Source organism: Antennarius striatus, chromosome 21, assembly GCF_040054535.1.
Source record: "Antennarius striatus isolate MH-2024 chromosome 21, ASM4005453v1, whole genome shotgun sequence".
Lineage (NCBI taxonomy): Eukaryota > Metazoa > Chordata > Actinopteri > Lophiiformes > Antennariidae > Antennarius > Antennarius striatus.
The window spans coordinates 5,556,680-5,579,014 of NC_090796.1; the positions used below are offsets into that span (position 1 = coordinate 5,556,680).

At 40.0% G+C, this 22,335-nt stretch overlaps 1 protein-coding gene across 4 annotated transcripts in view; it reads left to right on the top strand.

The window, feature by feature from the left end:
• LOC137588013 (putative uncharacterized protein MYH16) overlaps positions 1-22,335 on the top strand; it is a 46,358-nt gene that overhangs the window by 11,920 nt on the left and 12,103 nt on the right. For 2 of the 4 annotated variants that reach the window (XM_068304714.1, XM_068304717.1), the window contains 6 exons: positions 7,080-7,307; positions 9,392-9,496; positions 11,226-11,312; positions 11,412-11,551; positions 12,389-12,479; positions 18,908-18,964. In XM_068304714.1, coding sequence (XP_068160815.1) covers positions 7,080-7,307; positions 9,392-9,496; positions 11,226-11,312; positions 11,412-11,551; positions 12,389-12,479; positions 18,908-18,964 — 708 coding nt within the window. Of the gene's footprint in view, positions 1-3,638; positions 4,449-7,079; positions 7,308-9,391; positions 9,497-11,225; positions 11,313-11,411; positions 11,552-12,388; positions 12,480-18,907; positions 18,965-22,335 lie in introns of those variants that run through there. The other 2 variants (XM_068304716.1, XM_068304715.1) reach the window with 2 other exon arrangements.

Consider the following 22,335-nt stretch of genomic DNA (forward strand, 5'->3'; position numbering starts at 1 on the left):
GCCATTAGTTTCTGAGGCAGTGTAGGGGATGGGGGCTACTTCACACATATTTGATGACTTGTAAAACAAATGTCTTTTAATCAACTTTGAGACATGGTGTCCCTGGGGGGTAAAACACCGACAAATCTGCTCAATTATCTTTTAATTTGCTAATTTTAAACATGAGAAAGTATTTAATTTATAACTATCTTCTTAAAATTGACAGAAGAAATAAATCGTGCAATTTAAAGCCATTGTGAATCCAATATAATAAAACATTTAATAACACTGTGGACGTATGAAGCTCTCTGATCACTGAAAACCATTTATGCTTCCAGTTTTATCAACCATGTGGAAAAGATGGGAGGAACATTTTTGCCTATTGCACACTGACGATGTGATGAATAAATTATTCAATCAATAAATCACTTTTTTACCAGCAGTATGATGGATAAGATGTGCTAGCAGCGCTAGAACAAAGTTGTTACCAGCCGGGTCGTGAGCTAAGTAAAATGGACAGCAGCACCTCTTAATGAACCAATTATGTTCAGAAGTGCAATAAATGTGAAGACTGACAAACTACTGTTTTTCCAATCGTCTTTGCAACAAATGGTTATTGAAAGAGCAAAAAAGTCTTGTGTTTACCCCTCAATTACTGCTAATGGGAAATAAATGTGCAGCTTTCCTCTGCAGAGCTATCCAGATGCCCCAGTCCTGCATATGGAAAAAATTTGTGTCTGGACTGACTCTGAAGCTTGTGGGGCCCAAGGCAAAATATTAGACAAAAGACTGGCAGGAAGAGATGAATGAGGATTGAAATAGGAGAAGAGAGCACGGTGAAGAGAGGCTAGGGAATGAAGGACTGACAATGTTCAAGGACAAGGGGAAGGAAGCAATCAATGTAGAACAAATCAGTCAAGACAGATAAACGTAGAGGTGAGCTTTGGGACAAGAAGTCCTTTTGGAGACTGCATAGGAAACAACCCATTACTGTCAGCCTTGTCTGACATTTAAATTCTTTTTCTTGTTTTGTGATAGGAAGTGTATAATTTTTCTTATGATATTTTCATATGTGTTCCACTGTGGACTCCTCCTAATTGGATCAATAGTTTTCCAAACATAAAACTCTAATATTTCTGATTGATTGCACTGAAAGTGCACACAGATGTTTTGGTCACATGATCAGGTGACTAAAACATCTCATTTTAACCAGCGTGGGTGGTAAAGCCAGAGTTAGGTCACTACTTGGTTTGTGCACTAGAGGTTAGAAGCCTTGACTTCAACATTATGGCATTTATATCACATCATTTTTACATTTTTTTTCTTTTTGTGCTAGAACCTGATTAAAGAATGCACTGTGATAGTGACATCCTGTTAATTAAGTTTGCAGCTGACACAAACTTAGATCTTTTTACATTTTTATTATATGCCGTAACAGTTAATCCTACAATGTGAGACACTATTAGCCACTGCGCATTGTACGAACAAGTAGCATTTTAAAACTGTTATCTTTAAGCTGAACATACGGTTGTACTTCATACTACAGAAAGTCACTCAAATTTAGTATGTCAGGTTAAAGATTGATTTTCTGTGTGTGATTAATAATGCAGTAGAACTCACAACCTCCACTATGGTCTATTGACAACTGAGGCAGAGAATGCATAGAGCATGTATTTCACTAAATTTGGTTATGATCATTGTTAGAAGAGAGGTTAGATCATTGTTAGTGAACTGAAAGTTCTGGTCTTTGTCCTTCATAATGCTCCACACATTTTCAGTGGTGAACAGACCTGCACTACAGAAAAAAATATCTACCACTGGTGTTTCTACTGGATTCTTTTACTCTGAAGCCATGCTGTTGCTGGGCAACATAATATGGCTTTATTGTCTTCCTGGAATAAAATAAATATCCTTGTAAACTACACCTGGATGGCAGCATGTTGTTCCTGAACATGTATGCATCTCTCAGTGTGACTGGGACCCACACAGATGTTCACTGTTGAACTTACTGGCCAAAAGACAAAACATCCATGGATTCTGAAGTGATTATAATTGTGGTCTCTTCAGACCAAAGAAAACTTTTCCTCTTTGTGTCAGTCCATCTCAGGGTTAGGGTTAGGTAGTGAATTGCTTCAGAGAGATTTCTCCAGATTACAACAAGGAAGTTATTGCATTGTGTTTTGTTACTGCTTTACAGAGCATGGACTAATGATGTACGTACGTATACAGGACATAGCATACCGTTTGAGTACAGTCTCAGTTGTCTCTTTTACAAGACTGCTGGGTAAATAGCTTAGATTAAAAGCACCTGACACATGATGTGGTCACTTCCTGTTATTTTCTTAAATGCCAGGGGTTTTTTTTAAGCTTGTGAAGGTGCTACTACGAACTGTGAGTCTTAGAATGTGGGTTTCATTTATCATAGAGGAGGTAAACATAGTCAGAGATCATCTGTGTAACCAGAGGGCTTTCCTGTTATACCATCAACCACCATGTCCGTGTCCTCACATTACCTTCAAATGTAGTCAGCAACAACAGTGATTCAGTTCTACAGAGTAAATAGGAAACCTTCATTCACAGTATTTGCGTGTTACGATCAAAATCTAACTCATATGCATAGCTGGCTCAGCTGTCTGGTCAGATATGAGATAATGGTGTGGGTGATAAATGGTGTCTGAAGAGGCAGCTGTCTGAGTCTCCAGCTCAAGTGGGTGTCAGCAGAACAGATCTTTGTGCTGCCTCACCACACAAGAACCCAGACCACATTGTCAAAATAAAACAATCTAAATTCTCAGAAATCCTTCTCTTGTTTTTTTTAATGACTGGATGTCTTCCCCAGCTCAGTGGCATTGGCAGAGTGCTTATCCACACTCGTATAACACCATGAGCACTTACACTTATGAGCACATTTAGACAGTGTGACAGTGTTTTTCTAAAAAAGTTATTTTTCCACTGCTTTTATAGTTAGAATCTCTAAACACTTGGACAATGAATAGATTGGAACTGGCTTTGGAAAAACGTTTACGTCTCGCACCATTGAATTTAGCCAAAAAAGTCTTTCTATGTCTGCAGGTTCATTTAAAAAAGATATTAGTAACAGACAATCCAAAACTTTTAACAGAGTAACAGTCAGTTACGTGCTGTAGATGACACAGGTGGATAAACACCATTCATTATTTTTCTGATCACTTCCTAGCCTTGAACTGGACTTTTTTTTTTGTCTCTGCTTTGACGGAAATAAAGTTTTTCTACCTGAACAACATATAAACTATGTCTACCAATTATGGTCAGGTGATATACCTGACTTTCAAAATTATCCAAATCTATTTTTTTGAAAGTCAGAAGCGGCCTATCACAATCTAGTAATTCCTCTATTTTTCCTGATTCTCAAAGCCAAACTCTAGATTTGGGAATACTTCATCTCGTTGTCTTGTCTAGTTAATCTTTTATAGTCTTAGTCTAAACGTTTTAGGTTGGATTCAAAGAAAACATACCCACTTCAATTCAAAGCACAATATGGCTCATTGTTCTTGCTTGTATGAATGCTGTGGCATTGTCAGGGGAATGTGTGGGTGAAGAACAGAATTATAATATAGAATGAGACGAGAATACTGCCCTTGCGTTCTTGTCTTTCTGTGGTGTACATCTGATGATGCAGCTGAGAGCTGGATTTCTGCAGCTGGACGGCACAACACGGAAGTTTTTTATCCTGACCTGACATCCTATACCAACCACCATCCCTGTGGGCACCCCTTTGGATCCCCTTAGGGTGGAGAAAGTCACCTATTTCAGGGGGAGGAGACGACAGTGGGAAAAGAAGCCAGGAGAGAAGGTGGTTGTGGACTGAGTAGTGGCTAACTGTATGTATAGGCTTATCAGTAGCAGTAGTATACTCTGAGGAGGCTGAGAGTACCTAGAGCAATGTTTGGATCTTGCTAGAAATAAAACAGCTTTAGAGGCAAGGAGGAGTGAGAGAGATCAGGGAAAAGAAAACTCTTGCAGAAAAGATCAAATAAAAGACAGCTGCCGGATTAACTAGTGTGAGGAGGGCAAAGAAAGGTGAGCGAAGCTGCAAATAAGTTGTGTAACAAAGGACCTACTGGGGAGTACAGACTGGAGCACCATCACTCAGGGAATTCGTACTACAGAAACCCATCTGGAAAAACCAGAACAGCTGTACGACAAACAGAGAGACAGGACAAAGTGAATAATTTGAAGAAACGCGAAGACACCATCAAGACAGCAGACAAGTTGAGACATTGCCAAACAGGTGACGTCTGCAAAGCGGGAGAGTATATAGACCAGAGGAAGACAAGATGAAATCTGCGAGGCACCATCGGCATTGCCACTCCCTGACTGATGACTGTGAGCAGGCTAACGGACACAAGGCACCCCCTGGTACAGACCCAGAGGCAGAAGAACTTGACTGGGATGGCTTTAGCACCACACTGGAGCATAGACTAGCAGCAGTGGGTAACTCTTGCTGGTTTGTGTGTGACTGATTGTGGATATTATTGGGCAAAGCTTACACACAGGTGGCACAAAAGTGCATGATGTCACAGCTTGTGGTCAAAATATATAGCAATAGCAAGGCTTTTACTTCATAATAATCGTACAGATTATCCAACACATTCTCATCCATTCTTGTTACATCCTGGAACTTTTTTCATGTCCTTGTGTGTCTCATTCAGATGGTTTGGTTTAAGTTAGGTGTGAATGCTACATGGCCAGGTTTCTGAAATGAAGATGTCTGCTTGCTTCCACATGGGGTACAGACTAGTCGTGGTGTGTGACCCAGCACTCAACTCCAATTCACTTGTGTTGTCATCTGAGGTACATGTGAGTCTGAGATGATGAAACAGTATGTGATGATTGGTGAATGAGACTGCACAGTTCCGTGATGGGCATGTAGCCAATAACTACACAGTACCTAATTATAACTGGAGTTTTATATGTGTCCACCAAACAGTAGAAACATCTAACTGACCATGGAAATTGACACAAAAAATGTTTTACAGTGGTGTGCTCTATTTAATAAACCTTGAAGGTTGAATTTGAAGTAACTGGACTTCTGGCTGGTGTGGAATGCGGATATTCAAACTCTTCTGAGATTGATAACACAATTGTCACCGGTGACTCAATCGAGTTTGGGAGCTTTGTCCTCAAACTGCTTCCGATGATCAGAGAGTATCCTGAACAATATCAAGTATCTTCAGTTCACCTCCACTGAAAGTGAAACTTAATTTGAGCATGAGAGAAATTTATTTCAGAAGCGAAAAGAAGAGTCAAAATTTAAATTTATTAAAGATTTCCAAGGAGTTTGGGAACAGGAACATAGGCAGCACTTTTGACAAAAACATTTTTGCTTTTTATAGCTGCAGCTCTTAATTATGTTATACATCTCTGAATCACTCAGCTATGTTATGTTTATTTTATGTTAATGTATTTGACATGGACGTAACAATCACATTGCTCATTGCATAGTTGCACAACTCGTAGATGTGTCATTTACAGTGTGTTAGCACGAGTGCTAATTTTCACCATGTGTCCATTGGAGACTTTTCTAAAAAACAAGAGCATAAAAATAGAAAAACAGTATCACTATAGTTAAAAAGAAACACCCATTCTAGTACAAAAGATGAAATACATTCTGGTAATATTTAGAGCAACATTTCAGTTCATTACATAACCTTCAGTACAAAAGTAAATATAATTTAGTAAACATTCAGAGGCTATACATGCAAGCACAGTTGATTTGATTTCAACCATAGTTTGAGCCCTCTGTAGAACACATTACCATCTGTCTCTAGTTTTAGAACCTTGGGCAAAGAGTTCCATAGGTTTGCTCCCTTTACTGAGAAGGCAGACTGTCCGAATGAGTTTTTACACCTGGGAACAATACATTTGCCACTTGCTGAGGCTTGTGTGGTTGCTCTACCAGTGCTCGGGAGTCTATTAATCAGTCCAGAGAAATGAGGTGAAACATGACCATCCAAACACTTAAAAACCAATTTGATAATAGAAAAGAAAACAAGATTTTCAAAGGTTGTGTTTTTTTAGGATACCACAAAGGTGCCATCTCATCGGTTTTTGATCCATGATTTTTATAGCCTGTTTGTATAATGATGTTATTGGTTTTAAGACAGTTTGAGAGGATTTTGACCATGTTGTAATACTGTATGATAGGTGTGAGAAAAACATGGGATGCATGTACAGTAGTGCAGTTTTGGCTGGTAGGCCCCTTCTAATATGACGGAAACAATTTAGATTTGGTTTAACCTTCTTGCATATATGCTTTACCTGTTTTTCAAAAATTTTTATGACAATGAATTAGTGCAATAGAAACTTAGCAGAATAATAAGACAATAATAAGATGAGTTTTCAGAAAAAGCATGGAAAGAACTTCAGATAAGTACTTTTGTGGAAATAAATGCAGATGGAAATGTGGTCGCCTGATCATTTTACAAATGCCCAGATATTTGGGTATGCTATTAGCTTGTTCCAAATGCCTTGCCCATGATGACTGGTCCCTAAGAAAGTAACAGTAAGTGAAGCAGCCTGTCAGAATCAGGTCTTTTCACTCCTCTTCACTAAGTGATCTGCTGCTGCTGGTAGAGTCACCAGTAGAAGTCACTGCCTGTTCAGCTGTAATACTGACTGCAGTTCTGTAATCAGAGAGCTACAGATGAACAAAGGAAGGGTTCATCTGACTTGAAGGAGGATTAGTTTCATCTTGTGATACAGTCAGTGGTAAGATTTTCTCTTCTGTTGCACTAATACCTCCATATAAATGTTTATCTCATAGTATTATACTGTTTTATTCCTTATTTAACTTCACCTATGTTAACTGGTTTATATTTTCACCAAACCAGAAGCAGTCTATAATTTGAACAGGTTTCACCAGGACAAAATTCCACCTATTGAACAGGCACAATAATGTTTCTCTTTGAGCTTACGTTGTTATTTTGTCCAGCACAAAGTAACTGTCGACAATTCAACAATTGACAGTTTAATTCCACGTGAAAAGATTTTAAAAATTCACGAGACTTATGTGCAATAAATGTAACCAAACTTTTGTACATCAAACGTCTGACCTCCAGGAACAGGAGAGCGCCCAGGCATCCGAGCATCACTGCATCCAGCTGGAGAAGGCCCGGCGCGAGCTGGAGCATCAGCTGTCCAGCCTGTCGGAACGTCTTCAGGAGGAGGAGGACTGCTCTACCAGCCTGGCTGTCCACAGGGACCGGCTGGAGGTGGAGTGTAGCAGCCTCCGGAGAGACCTGGACGAACTGGAGGGTGCACTGAACATAGCAGAGCATCAAAAACAGGTAGAACGTCATTTAATAATATTTAATTTATTTAATGCTGCTCCAGATATCGTTATGACTCTATGCAGACTGTGAACAGTCCGCAATAAATTGACAAAATCAGTCTTTTCAATCCTAAGCTAGTCTGTGCACCATTTGTTAAGACAACAAGTGATTTGGCTTTACATTATCTACTGTACTTATTACCCACAACCAACCATTGATGTCAGACCTGTAATCAGGTACATAATTTAAACTCAATGTTATACAGTACATCACCAGCACATGTAGTTGTCTTAGATTAGTTTTTCTTCTTTGATTGAATAAAAAAAAACAGCTTTACAAAATGTGGGTGTTTTAGCTTTGTTCATTTACATGTCAGTTAATTGTCATTTTAAACAACCTGAAAATGTGTCTGTATTTATAGGATCAGATTCTTCATATGTAAGAGATAACAATGCATTTCAGAAAGTAATGGTTTAACTAATGCAGGGGCCTCTTTGTCGGTAGTTATATAGATACGGCGTTATGTGTGGGCTAGGCCTATCTGTAAAGTAGACTAAAGAAGGTTCTCAATTGTGTAATAAATTTACGCTCTTTGCTGGATGAAGGAGTTCCCTGACTGAAGCCCGCTCCTCTCCTCTGCTCTGACATCTCCGTTCCAGCTCCTCACCAAACCCCTTCATCGGTTTCACTGAGGTGTATTAAAGGATTATGATGCTATCTTTGTTCAGGAATGCCACAAGAATGTACCGTCTTCACCACACTAATGCGATGATGGAACGAGCGTGTGCTTATGAAGACTACAAATTTACACTGATTCATCTTATTATCATCACAGTGTTAATAACCAGAAACTCTTGTCATGCGAATGTTTTCTTAGCTAATTGATGTCCTGCAGAACAGATAAGAGAAGAAAAGTGTGCGGGACTCAAACAGAACCAGACATGTTCTGTGGCAGAACTGACACGGGTTTGAAAGAAATTACTAGTCCACATCTAATATTTGTGTAATGCTGTCATGCAAGTCATTACTGTAAAGCAAACATGAGAGGACAAACAAACTGACAAATCCTAATATGTTTTCTCTACTCTGCTGGGTTGCATTTGTAGCACTGCTTTAACAGATTTTCAGCAATCACCCTATTCTCTTTAGATCCTGACGTCTTCAACAGCAGACAGGATTCCATGTGCAAATAAAGCTTTGATGTTTAATAACATCTGTTTCTCCAGCGAAGGGAGATTATTGTTTTACGGGGCAGATGCAAAGTCTGCAGATTGTAAGCGCCACATTCACGAGCCATCATGGCTGCTCGCCCAAGAGGAAAGCATTAATAACTATAATAGCACTGAGTAAAGTGCATTCCTTCACCAAGACCGAATAATCCTACATTTTGTGTAGCTGTCATGGTGTAACATGGTGTGTGATGCAGTGTGTAGCATAAATACAGTGAATCTGTCAGCCAGTTTCAGAACACACTGTGTGTGTGCTAAAATTTATATTTTTTCAGTGACTCGTTTTGAACTGTTTAACAATGTGGAAAAAGTGGTTAATGCACCCAAATTGTTATATATGTGAAAATGTCAAGCTTTTATTTGGGAAGTTTTATTACTGACCAGTGTGATTTAAAAAGGCTCAATATATTCAGTTAAAGTATGTGTTGTTTTTTAATGTAGAGTCCACAGCAAACAAGGAATGACCTGTGAAATGAAGATATCTCTAACTAAATGAAGAAGCATGCATGTTAGACATGTACTCGGCCCCTCTGTGCCAAATGTGGCCCCTTCATGACCCCTGATAAAAGAATTCTAGATCACTGCATGACAGGCCAAGGTGATTTAAAGAGAGTTCCTGCCTCCGTATCCACACTCCCACAACATTTCACAGAAATTAGGGAAGTAGTTTATTGTAACCCTGCTAAAGGTTGAACCAACCAACAATCAAAGTCTTTTTTTTGATGGAATCACAGAAAGATGTGGAAGTTGTAGATCACAATAGTAACCTTTATATTCTGGTACTGATAGGACTCTTTTGATTGTAGTTCTGGTAATTCAGAACATCTGTAGATGAAGATTCCAGTCTGATTTCATTCTCACTCCTTCTAGCTGTCAGACAGTGAGGTGAGGAGGCTCTCAGAGCAGCTTTCTCAGAAGGACGAGGTGGTGCACAAGCTCCAGAAGGAGAAGGAACATCTGGTGGAGCTCAGCCAGGTGAGAATGTTTCCAAGATCAATGTGAAGCTAGATGAACCTCCTCCAGAAACTCATAAACTGTGTTTCTCCAATCTAAAACCTCTGGAGTCCACTGGTAAAAACAGGATTTTAAAGATCATTCATGTTTTTATGTAGACTGTATAGAAACTCTAGTGGGTGTCTAAATGTGTTTGTACAGTTTGAAACATGAGAATCTGTTTTTAGTCTTTACAGTTCCATAGACTTTAATATGTGTCGTAATCTTTTCTCATTCAACCTGAGTCCAGGATTTCCACACAGAAAATACTACATTTAATGTACAATTTGGTCAAATCTCTCTTAAAACTAATGAGTATATAATTTAAAATCAGAATTTTCATGAGACTAAAAAACCCAAAACAAATATTTTGCCCATTTTCCCCAGCATAGGACGTACAGAGCCCTCTATTTGACCAATGTGTTTAACCATGTCTCCCTTTGAAAATACATGAACTGTGGTCAGTTAATCATCATGATCGGGGAGCCAGCCACCATTCAGAACATATTAGAATTATATTAACACTCTTTTGCTCTCAAAACCCCAATACCTGTATTATCCCAAAAGTATGTGTTTTTAAACACAGAAAAAAGCTGTTTGTTCATTTTTTGCAGTGATTTGTTGGTATTGTCGCATAGAGAAAATGTGCTAAGACCACAAATCTAAGTCTGTCTGGCCTCCATCAAGCTAATTTGGTGGCAATAGAAATTTTTTTTAAAATTCTGGATCCATACAGCAAATATTTAGCCCTAAAAATTGAATCATCTCTTCCCCTCTCTTAGTCTGACCTTTTTTGCAAAGATTCATCTACAATGTTTGAATACATTCTAAACTACAGTATCTGCGTTATCCTGCTTACAATGAAACAGCACTGATCACATGACCTCTGCTGAACTACTAGACTTGAAATGGAACATCTACAGTTGTCAAATGAACTCAGTTTATCACATCGATGGTCCACAGGCCTGTAGCTACTCCATCTACAGATGGAGATAATGAGAAGATCAACTTCAGTCTTTCTTCTTACTGTTTCCAAAGATTTGACCTTCTGCTGCTGTCATATTCCTACACAGTCAGCTTTTAATCACATTTATATTCGACGTAAACCATGCGCTCTACAATAAAGCTTTGACAGCACTTCATGCTTTTTGCCTTTATTTGTGAATATTTATTAGTGTAATTGATAGCCTTATTCCTTTTATCAGAGGATAGAGAGATACTTTACTTCCTGCCTGACTCACAAGTCCAGTAAAACAGAAACACATGTCATGCAGACCCACCAGTGACACTCATGATAAATGACATCAGGCACACATTTTAATAAGAAGAGCTGATGCTTTGAAATCTAAAGGAATCTGAACCCCCTGAACAGCTTCATCAGACTCCGTGGAAGCTATGAGAAGCCCTGCTATCTAATTTCATCCAGATGCTGTGACCAACAGTAGCAGCCTCGCTTAAACATCAGGCCTCATTATCTTCCTATGTTTGTTGAATATGTTAGATCATTAATTTAGTCTGAGGTACAATGCCTTGAGCTTTGTGGTGTAATGGCACAAATGTCTAACTGATGGATAAAGCAAAGAGAAAGGATCTGATCTGCCTCAATAATCTAAAGGTGAGGTCAGACGACATCCCCTGACTTTCCAGTATGGCGAACAGATGTGTGTGAGGCAGCGCTGTGGAGGATCAGTGATCTTTTTTAACCCAACAGCAGGCCATTGAGGACCTTCAGAGAGAAGAGGAGAACGTGAACCTGCTGACCAAAGAGAAAACCCATTTACAGATGCAGGCTGAAGATGTAAGATGTTTCCGTGCATCCGAAAAATGAACCAGTGTATCAGAGACTGTTGCTGTTAACACAAACTCGTACCTTTCCCATGATGCTGTTCGTGTCCAGCTGGAGCACCGACTGGAGCAGGAGCGCTGTCAGCGAGGCGACCTAGAGAAGAGCAGGAGGAAGCTGGAGGGTGACAGCAGAGCCCACACTGAGGGGGAGATGGAGTGGAACAGAAGTGTGTGGGAAGAGCTCTTCAAAAGGTGAGAGGCTCCTGTTAAACTCTATAACCTGTTAACAGACCTGCAGCGGCCAAACAAAGCGGTTCTAAAACCACTACTGTACAATGACACTGATATTTAGCCTATTTAAATGATATAATCCCAATCTCCTGTCCAATCAACGACTCCATCTTACAGCAGATGACTGGATGTAACGTTAGTTAATGTTATGTACTCTATGCACCCAGAAGGATGGATCCATTAATCCTGATTTCCATCAGTGATGTTTAATGTATTTATTTCAGCAGCTAAAAATGTAAAATTAGTATTTTCTCGTACGAGTTTCCTCCGATCAAATATTTTAGGACATTCACTGTAGGAAGTCATGGTTTTTATGCTGTGAGCTGGGTGACATCATGGGGTAGTTAGCAGTGTCCTCCTTGCAAAGATTCAGGGTTCAAATTCAAACCTGGAGTTTGCATGTTGTCCATGCGTTTGTGTTGATTCCATCAAGGATGATCCAACTTTCTGCCATAAATATGGAATATAACTGTATTTGTGACCCTGATATATCGTATATGAAATGTGAGTTGAAATTCTCAAAACACATTACGTACCGTACTACACTACAAAGGTTCTATCCAGTCAATCATGTGAAATATTGTAATATTGCACAAAACACATTCAGAAACCCAAAGTGTCTACCATCGGTCTTCCTCACATCAAGTATAAATTCATTTTAAGATAATTAATTTAAAATGATCTGATCTGTATTTGAATTAATTAGGATATCAGGTATTGGGATAGCTGAAATTGGTGCTGTTCATTTCTTATTTTTTACAGTAATTTAATTAACGCAGTCACTCTTTATTTCTCTAGGAAGGAACTGGAGATCAACAACAGCAGCTGCAAGCTAGAAGCAGAAGAAGCCATCAACGCTGGGCTCCAGAGGAAGACCAAGGAGCTCCAGGTCAGGCCCTTTGCTCGGTGTGCAGTAAATATATAACAGAAAAGGCTTGTAATGTTTCAGACGTGACATAGTAGCCATGATTAAAGATGTCTGTGTAGGTTCTCAGTTATCTAGGTCAATGTTATCCAAAGCTGTTTAAATCAACCTACTGGACTTAAAGAAGTTTCTTGAAGATCTTTCACCTCTCATCCAAGAGGCTTCTTCAGTTCTTCTGGTGGCCGGTCTTGTCCGAGTTTATTAACCCTTTGAGGTGTGATCAGTGCTATACACATTCACAACAACCAGAGTTGAAACCCATCTTGCTCCTCAACAGTGGTTGATGGGGTGCCAGGGGGTCGTTGAAATGTGGGTTTCACCGAGACTTTGCATATTAATGAGGGTAATTAGCATGAGACACCTTACCTGGGTTAATCTGCTGAGACATTCTTTTAGGGAGTTATGACTAAAGGTCGGATCTGTAATTCTCTATGAAGAGAGTTGATATTAAGTTTAACATGTAATCAGCATCTATGACGGCAGCATCTCATCAAACTAATGTATGCCAAGCACTCCATTGGCAAGTCAGGTCACCTGACACACAAACCACAGGTGACCATCAGTTACCCAATTTACCTGAAAGATTAAATTCTGATGCACATGAACTGAGCGGCGTTTGCAGTTTGGTTTGAGGACCTCATGAATGTAGCAACATCAAACATAAAAATTAACACGCAGTATACATCAGTGACTTTAATGGGTTACCATTTGGTTTAAATGACAACTTTTGGAGTTGCCTGTCAGATTGAAGAACATTGTTTTCCCAAAGAGACATGCAGGGAGCTCAGCTGTAGTTTGGCCAGAGTGAGGAGATGCATACCTGCCTTTCAGCAGAGTTGCTGGATGAAGCTCCATGATTGGACCAGTCGCTTCACGGCTTCATGTGTGTTGAGAGATTAAAGACGCTTCCCCCATCTGAACTGAAGACCATCCCCTGGTTCTCTATGACAATCTGGCTTCAAGCAGTCAAGGGTTAGCTGCCTTTTTTTTTAATGGAACATCAATTTCAGACACAGGGTCCTCTGTCTCTGCTTTTAACAGTTTTAGTTATTTTCAGTACAAAGGAATGCTCCCCCAAAGCCACAAGAACAGTTTTAATTATTTATCCCACTTATGGGACAGTTGTGTTAATCTGCAAAAAAAACATAACAATTCAGAATTCATAGTACTATAACATTTATTTGATCAAACATCCAAATATGATCATTTTTGCATAAGATAGGCAAAACCTAGAAAATCTTCCACTTTCATAAATTGTCAATAATACTTTCCTGAAAAACCAATATAGTCTTCATGCTCTGATAATGGCAATGGCTTCAACAAAGGACTGGAGCGACAAAAGGATCGTTTACAGTCCAGTAAAATGTTTGTTAAAAGCAAAAACACACAGCTACCTATCAGCTACATCAAACATTATCAGTACATCCAGGAAAGGATGCCAGCAATTCAGGATACCAGAGCCTGTCATTGAAACACCTGAAGAGGCTGCAGCTGGTGTTAGAGGTAAAGTAAATCAACAAAGGTAGAGCTGTGAGCCTTCACAAGAGAGAAGCCATTACCTTGTTTCCTTAGAGGGCTGCTCCAGATTGCACTGCGTGTGTTTTCTCCACTTCTAATCACCTTTAGCTATTACCAACCCTGTTAATGGTTCTGCCATGTGATATAAGGTGATTGTTGCAGAGATAAAGCTGTCAATCATCCAATCATAAATTCTCACTGGAGCCTCAATAGTAAATGTGGACAAACCAGAAGTTGGACAGAGTTGTGTTTGCTTTGATTGGATGCAGTCGGTCACACAGGAAATAAAGTGAGAATCCCTGTAGCAGTGGCCACCAACGATGAGGCATTTAAAATGATGGATACAGACTTCAACATCTGAATGGACTTGTAACACACAGTGATCTTCTAATGAAGACTGGAAAGCATCATTGTTTCTTCATGTGTTTAGTCTGCCTGCACAAAGGTCAGGGTAATCAGACAACTCTTTTTTTTATTTGAGGCTATTCTTGTGAATCATTCTGTGTTGTCCAGATAGAATCAAGCGTGTCCGACAGCTTTTATCAGTGGCATTGATGCATGTTACAGATAATGTGTTTTGTCTGTGTCTGGCTGTCCCTTCGGTGTTTGAATGGGACACGTGAGACGGTGAGAGGAAATAACATCAAGGCTCAGGTGGTGCTGCTTCTGCATGCCTGATGTTCCATCCAGAGGCTCACAAAAGTGCTTTTGGCACTGATAGGAGGGGGGAAGGCGATCCATGGGTTTTAGGGGGAATGGCTCTGTTGTGCCGTAGCTTTGGGATTCTCCCTGCGTCACAATGAAGACATTGTGATTCTGTTTGCCTGGATGTGCGTGGGTAACGGCTGGTAAGGCCAGCTGTCTGCACAGCCCACCTCTTCAGTGCGCCGCTCACGCCTGCTTTGACACAAAGGTCGCATGAATAAGTCCACAACCTTGAGAGGAATGAAAGAGATAGCTTTGTCTGTAGACTAGAGAGAGGAAACCACTTCACCCACTTTAGGGGTGTGTGTTTTAAACCGGTTACCTTTACGGGGATGTAGTGATGGTCGAGAGCCTGATGTCCTGATTTCTGACAGCAAGCCCATGATTTTAGTGGTTTATGACAGAGCTATGAACCAGTTCTCCTCAAACTGAAAAATGTTGTTGGTCTCTACAATCTGATAATCTTTCTACTCAGTCTTGCCCTGTGGGATGGTGGGTTCATTCCAGATGTTTCACTGGAGGTGTCACATCAGATTTAGCAATAATGATGATCGTACACTAACATGTAAGTTTCAGGTATGCTTACATATATTCTCCAGTTTCCTTCCAGCCAAGTAGATAATTTTTATTTTTAAGAAATTGGATGCTGATTATTATTCTTCCAAAGCAATAGATAAAAGTTGGAGTTTGTAGAATCACAACAGTAAATTCAACCACAACATCTGTTTTGAGAAATGTTGCACTTTTGTACATCTTACTAGTGCAGTGCACATTTTCTAGATGTGCCTCAATCAGATCCAGCATACAGGACCTGAGCCATGGTGAACTCCTTGCGTCTGTGATACTTCCATGTTAGACATTAAAATAAATAAAATAAAATCCACCTGAATCCAACCTAACCTGAAACTTTCCTGTGGTGTGTGTATGTCCAGGTCCCTCCAGGCATCATACATTATCTGGTGACCTATATAGGATCAGTGGTTACAGACAAGTTACAGATGAAAAGTCCATTTCTAACAGCTGATTTTCCTACATTCTGCACAGTGGAGTCACACAAGACACAAAATGTTAATTGGTAAAAGTTCCTCACACAGCTATCCATTTCACCCATGCTGAACAAGCAAGAAATGTTACCTTCAACATATTTTTCTACCACAGAGGCTGTTTCTTGGTTTATCAACCAAAACTAATGAACGTATTCCCATTAAGCTGAAATAAACACCACTACTGTAGTGTAGAACGGGACAAAGGGCTGGTCCAGGATTATTATTTTTTTCACTTTCTTAACATTGCAAACAGAATAACAAGGCATTTATCATAATTTACTTTAATTTTTCACACATGTAAATAAAAGAATGACTTTTTTAGGGAGTTGGTGCAGATCCAGATAGTAATGTAAATCAGCCAGATGTCAATGTTTTAATAAATAATAAAATAAAAATTTAATTAAATTAATAAATAGATAAATAAATAAAATATAAATAAATAAATAAATAAAAGTTGTCATGTTTGGCTAATGAAAATCCAACAGCAACCATACATAGTTATAGGGAGCTGACTAAGATTTTGGACAATTGAATTAAAGGCAGGTATGCTCTCTACACATTAAAACAGTTTTCATGGGTGACCCACTCAGACACAAAGCACTGAATGCAGCAGACAAGAAAATGTTCCTGCAATACTGCAATTTATTTGAAATAAATTAAACTATTAATATGCCGACAAAGTTCTGAACCTTAACTATCAGTCACAGACTAATAGAAGCTAAACTCTAAACAATGCAGTGGGTGGAAACATCTGGGATTTGAGACCTGGAACAAATCAGGGAGTTTAATAATGGTTAATTCATGGATTTAGTTTGAAATTGTTTCATATTTGAGAGGGAGATTTTTTGTAATGTTTACATATTTATTCATTCATTTTGTATATTTATTAAGAGATATTCAAATAAACTGTTCTTTCATTCATTCACTCGTTCAACCCGTATATTTGTCATCATAATGACTGTATTGCTGGAACAGTGAAACTGTGTTGAGCAGGCATTGTTTCTAATACAGCTGAACTGGCCTGCATCCATCCATCCATACATCCATGCATCCATCTATCCATCCATCCATCTTTTTTCTGAAGTAAGGTTCACGGGTGTTTCTGGAGCTTACATTCCGAACATTTGTTCTTTGAGTTCTTTGAGCATATGTGGACAGCATGGAGGACCGACATCGGTGGGGGCTCTGCATCTGGTGCAAGGGCAGGACTCAATTTTTTGGCTTTGTCTTTGCCTCCCACCAACATGGAGGGGTGGTCTCACAGGATATAGCTGCCTACGCTGCTGAATATCCCCTAAGACTCAGAGGGGAGACATTGACCATAAGGCAACATCTGATTGCAATTTATGCTCCATTATTATGCTTTCAGAGCACAGAGTAAAAATAAAATAAAGCCTTAAACTCGTACTATTAGGGAGATCAAACCCTGCAATAATGGAATAATTTTGTTATTTCCTGCAAGGGTCTACAAGTTATCCACAGTGAAAAGATTGGCATGGGAACACATAGAGCAGAAAAGATTATTTTATTTTATACAATCTCTTGATGTCAATGAATGACCTCTGAATGCATAAATGTGGAGTTACAAATGCATCCTGGCTCAGACATCTGTTGAGTCACATGGGCTGAGTGTTCTGTAATTGTATTAGAGACACAATATTTATTTTGAGCTTGGTTTGTAGCTGTGGAAAGCAGAACCTTAGCAAGAAAAAGATATGTGAGTGGGGAGCTGGGAGAGAGCGAGGAAGGCTGTGCAGACATGAGGGGGTGTGGACAGTAAAATGCCAGAGGGGATCAACAGTGAAGCTGTGTGTGTGTTTTTGTGTGGGACAGTCAGTCAGTCGGGCTGCTGCTGCCTCACCATGGCTGTTCTCTCTGCAGATGTCCTACGCTGGCATGTGAGTTTTTCCATTTATTTCTGTTTTTATGTGCTTTTAAAATAAAGGAGGACAAGGTCAGGTTGTCATGTGTGATGTCATGTCTGATGTTTCTCTTGGGACTTTTCAAAGATAGGATTTTATTTGCATGAATAATGAATCATCATGTATGATCATTTTCCTCTTGAGCATCAGATGCTGCTGGCGCTCTGCATGCTGTGTAGTGAGGCGTTTGTTGCACTGAAAGGCCCTGGGCTGCAAGCCATGTCAAACACACTTCCTGACAACAAGACATAGATAGCGGCAACAGAACATGACCCAGCTTGGAAGGATGCAGCCATGTTGGGAAATGAGCAATAAATTTTTATGAACAGAGCGATTTGTGTCTGGCGTGAGTTCAGAGGAAGAGGAGCGTATCAGCTTGATTTATTTCTGTTAGATCATCCTGATTGTTTTCGCTGCTGGATTTGAATCTGATCAAATAATATGTCACACTTAAATGTGTAATACTGTGTGTCGTAACCACGAATTAAAGGTAACACTGCATCTAAAGAGAATTTTATACTATTATACACACACTGTATAATGCATTCATATAGCATGTGTGAATTTCACATATATAAGAACTGCCTTTGCATTGTAACATAATTATGAGTTCACTGATGTCACATAAAGTGATGAAAAACTAGATAATTTAATCAGATAACCTGACCAATTAAAATATTAATTAATGAATAAAATGGAAAAAAAGGAAAAGAATAATAATAATTAATGAATAAAATAAATGTTGATATATTTAGTCCTATGACTTCCAACAGGACCTCTAAGATTAAAAAAAAAAGTTTAAAAAAAACATTAATTCCTCAAATGAAATGGCACAGATGTGTTTTGGTCTTGCTGAGCGGACATAGCAGACCCAGCCCTGGGTCAGGATACAGATAATGATGGAGACCACAGACATTCTTGCCCTAAATTGCTACCTGAGGAAAAAGCCAGAGGCGTGCCAAATCCCCAGAGAAAGCAAATCGTATGAAACGGCCTCACCACACACAAGTGCTGCCCTGAAATAGCAAACAATCTGCGGAGGTGCCGCCCCATTTGTTCTCAGTCAGAATGATTTTGGCTCTGTGAAACTAGAGCATAACAGCTCAGCTTTAGATATCGCAGTCATATGTTATATTTTAGTGAAAGCAGAATGTTTTTCTTTTGGCTGTCTCACCAGAACTCCCTTTCTCTCTCTCTTAAGGCTCGTATTGAAGAGCTGGAGGAGGAGCTTGAAGCTGAGCGATCCATGAGAGCCAAGGTAAGGTACTAGAAGATGCTCTGTAACATCTGGCCTCTCTGTAAATGAAACACAGAATGGCTGAGCCAAAAATGTTTGTCGGGCTGCTGGGCAGATAAGAAGATATCACGGTTCTGGGTGAGCTTTGCTCTACGGCAATACATTAAAAGAGAACAGGAAAGGAAAAAAAAGATTACCAACATGTTTAGCAGCCGATGGGATAAATGTGTTGGTGCTGCACCTCTGATCACCCCAAACTATCTGCACCTGTGATAATAAACTGGAGGTGTGTTTCTGATTAAAATACATGGCGCCAGAGGCACAGATGGACACAAACATCCTTTTCCGTTTTCTCGATTCTTATTTTTCCCAATCTTTCCCTATACCTCACACACATCAGCTCTACTTCTCTTTCCAGTGTCCCTTCTTCCTTTTCCAGCAAGCAAAACCATTTTCCTTTGCATCACAGCAGAGTTTCTCTTTTGTGATGAAAGTTTTGAAAAGCTGCAGGTTATGTGAAGATAATCTACCAAAGGTGGGCTCTTTAAGTGCTTGTCGTTTCAAAGAAGACGCTCTTAAAACATGTGTGTGTTTAAACTACAGAACCTGGTCGCCCCTCTCCAAACCTGACTGGGATCTCCATGTTACAGTATGCAAAGGTGCATATTTCACCCTCTTCTTTGAATAAAGTGTCAATGGCCCTGAGGGTGTGTTGTGCACACTGCTCCCCACTCTGGGTGGTATTCTTAATGGTTCTAGCTTCCATCCCAGCCGTCTCCAAAGCCGCAGAGTGGTGAAAGAGGCAGGCAGAGACATGCAGGTCTTTATCTGTTCCACAGCCTGCGTCTTCAGAGGAGCTCAGATACAACATACCTCTGTACAGACAGACCCACTATTGTTTGTCTCAGCTCCTCGGGTCGTAAAGAGGAGATACCACCAGGAGATAGAGGCTGACAGACAAGACTATTTTCCATCGCATCCTCTAACAGCTGGAATGCCAGCAGCACTCACACACATCTATGTGCAGCAAAGAAACATACATAAACACAAAACGCAAGATACTAATTTGTGTAGCTGTATGTACAGTGTGTTAAATAACTGTGTGTGATGTAACAGGGTCAGTAATCCTCACTGGTTATGAATTTATACAAAATTTGCAACAAATTATTTGATAAAGACGTCCATCAGTTTTTGCATAATCCTGCTGACAAACCAGCCAAACAATCTTTCTATAATTCTAATGTTACGTTAGGAGAAACAACTGAATTAGGAAAATTTTCCATTGCAACAGATAATAAATGACTTTTAACCTGATAAGAATCTTAAGCACTTAGAGTCTTCAGGGAGATTGGGATCAAATGACAGCAGCAACAAGATAACCCCCTCGCCCACTCCCAATGGTTGTGAACTGGTGTTGGTGGTTGATGGCTCTGTCAAAACTCATAAAATCAAGTTGGTGGATCTGAAAAGACTGAGGAGTCATGGGGAAATAGAGAGAATCAGAATTAGAAAGACAGCAGTAAGCTACATGTGACCAGCCTCAGATAGCATTACTCCATCTACAGGCATCGCTGCACGCATTCATTGACAATTTAACTCTCTAGAAAGAGTAAAAACTTACAGTGCATTAACAACATTATCATATAATCAATGAAAAAAGTTATAGGTACACAACACTTATATTCTAATGGAGTATGGGACACTCCTCTTTATCATTATCAGACACACTTACATGATAGCCTAGATTCTGTCATCATGTTGCTGCGGCCTCCGGTGTAATGGAGGAACCTCCATTACATTGGAGGCCGAGGATATGATGGATACCAGAGTGCACTTATGCAAAAATATGCTGGCATGTGTGCACAGACTGAGTAGAGACACACTCCTTCACACTCCAGAAGATGAATCACCGTTCTGCAGCAGGCGATTGGGGGGCGCTGACCCTTTCTTAGTATGTGGATGGGAGTAAGTGGTGGTGGGTGGCGCTGATCCGGAGGAGCTGTCGACTCAGACAGGAGTGTGGAGAAGAGCAATGGGCGACCTCAGTGCTTGGTGTTAACCCTTCTGCGCAGTCAGGTTGAGACACAGAGTGAGGGGTGTGCTGGTGGCCTTCAAGTGGGGGTGTTGGGGGTTGGAGAAGAGGCTGTTAGTGATCACCATCGGTGTTCCTTTGTTCTGTCTGAGGTGTGCTGATGCCTGCGGCTCATTGCTGTTATCAGAGAGGCCTGAGACTTCAGATTTTACTCAAAACTCGAGTGTCTTTAAAGCAGCTGTAAACGATTGGTGTAAAAACAACAAGTGCTTTTAACTGCAGAGTGCTGTTTGGCCGTGTAATGGTGCAACATTCTAAACTCTCTCCATGTGTGTTATGCGAGGTTGGTCCATGAGAAGACTCCTTGCGATGACTTCACTGAGGAGTTCATCATCTTTCAGATATTACACTTCAGATTGAATTTTATGTTTTGAAGTATAACACATGAAGTTTGGATTTCTCCTGATGTAAGGCACGCCAATTAATATTTTATTGTACCATTGGAGTTGGTATGCATTTTGAGTCGGATCCATATGAAGCAAAATGTAACTTACTGTTATTTTATGGGGGTTTTTTGATGAGTTTGAAGGATTTACTTCTTCTGAAACACAGTTATGTCCCCAGGTAGCAGCATTTTCGTTTGAGTGCGTCCTTGCATCTGTGACCCACATTTTTTGACAGGGACGCGCGATCATCAGACAACGTGCGTCCCTGGGACACAAGCTTCAAATACTTACAATAAAAAAAAAGTCAGTACTTCCTTTTTCTGTGATGTAATATTGGGAAAAATGTTGGTTGACATGATGCAGAAGGGGAAGGTAGACATACTGTGTGTCCAGGAGACCAGGTGGAAAGGGAGCAAGGTTAGAAGTTTAAGGGCAGGGTTCAAGTTGTTCTATCATGGTGTAAATAGGAAGAGAAAGGGAGTAGGAGTTATCTTGAAGGAGGAGCTTGTTAGAAATGTCCTGGAGGTAAAAAGAGTGTCAGACAGAGTGATGAGTCTGAAGGTTTAATGTCCAGTGTTGTTAGTGGGTATGCTCCACAGGAAGGATGTGAGCTGGAGGAGAAGGAGAAATTCTGGCTGGACTTTGATGAAGCGATACAGGGCATACCTAGAAGTGAGAGAGTTGTCATTGGTGCAGACTTCAATGGACATGTTGGTGCAGGTAACAGAGGTGATGAGGAGGCGAAGGCTATAGTGAATACTTTCTTCCAGAAGAGGCAGGAACATAGGGTGACCTATAAGAGTGGAGGTAGGAGCACACAGGTAGACGATGTAATCTGAAGGAGATCAGTGACTGCTACTAAGTGGTAGGCGAGAGTGTATCCAAACAGCATAGAATGGTGGTGTGGAGGATGA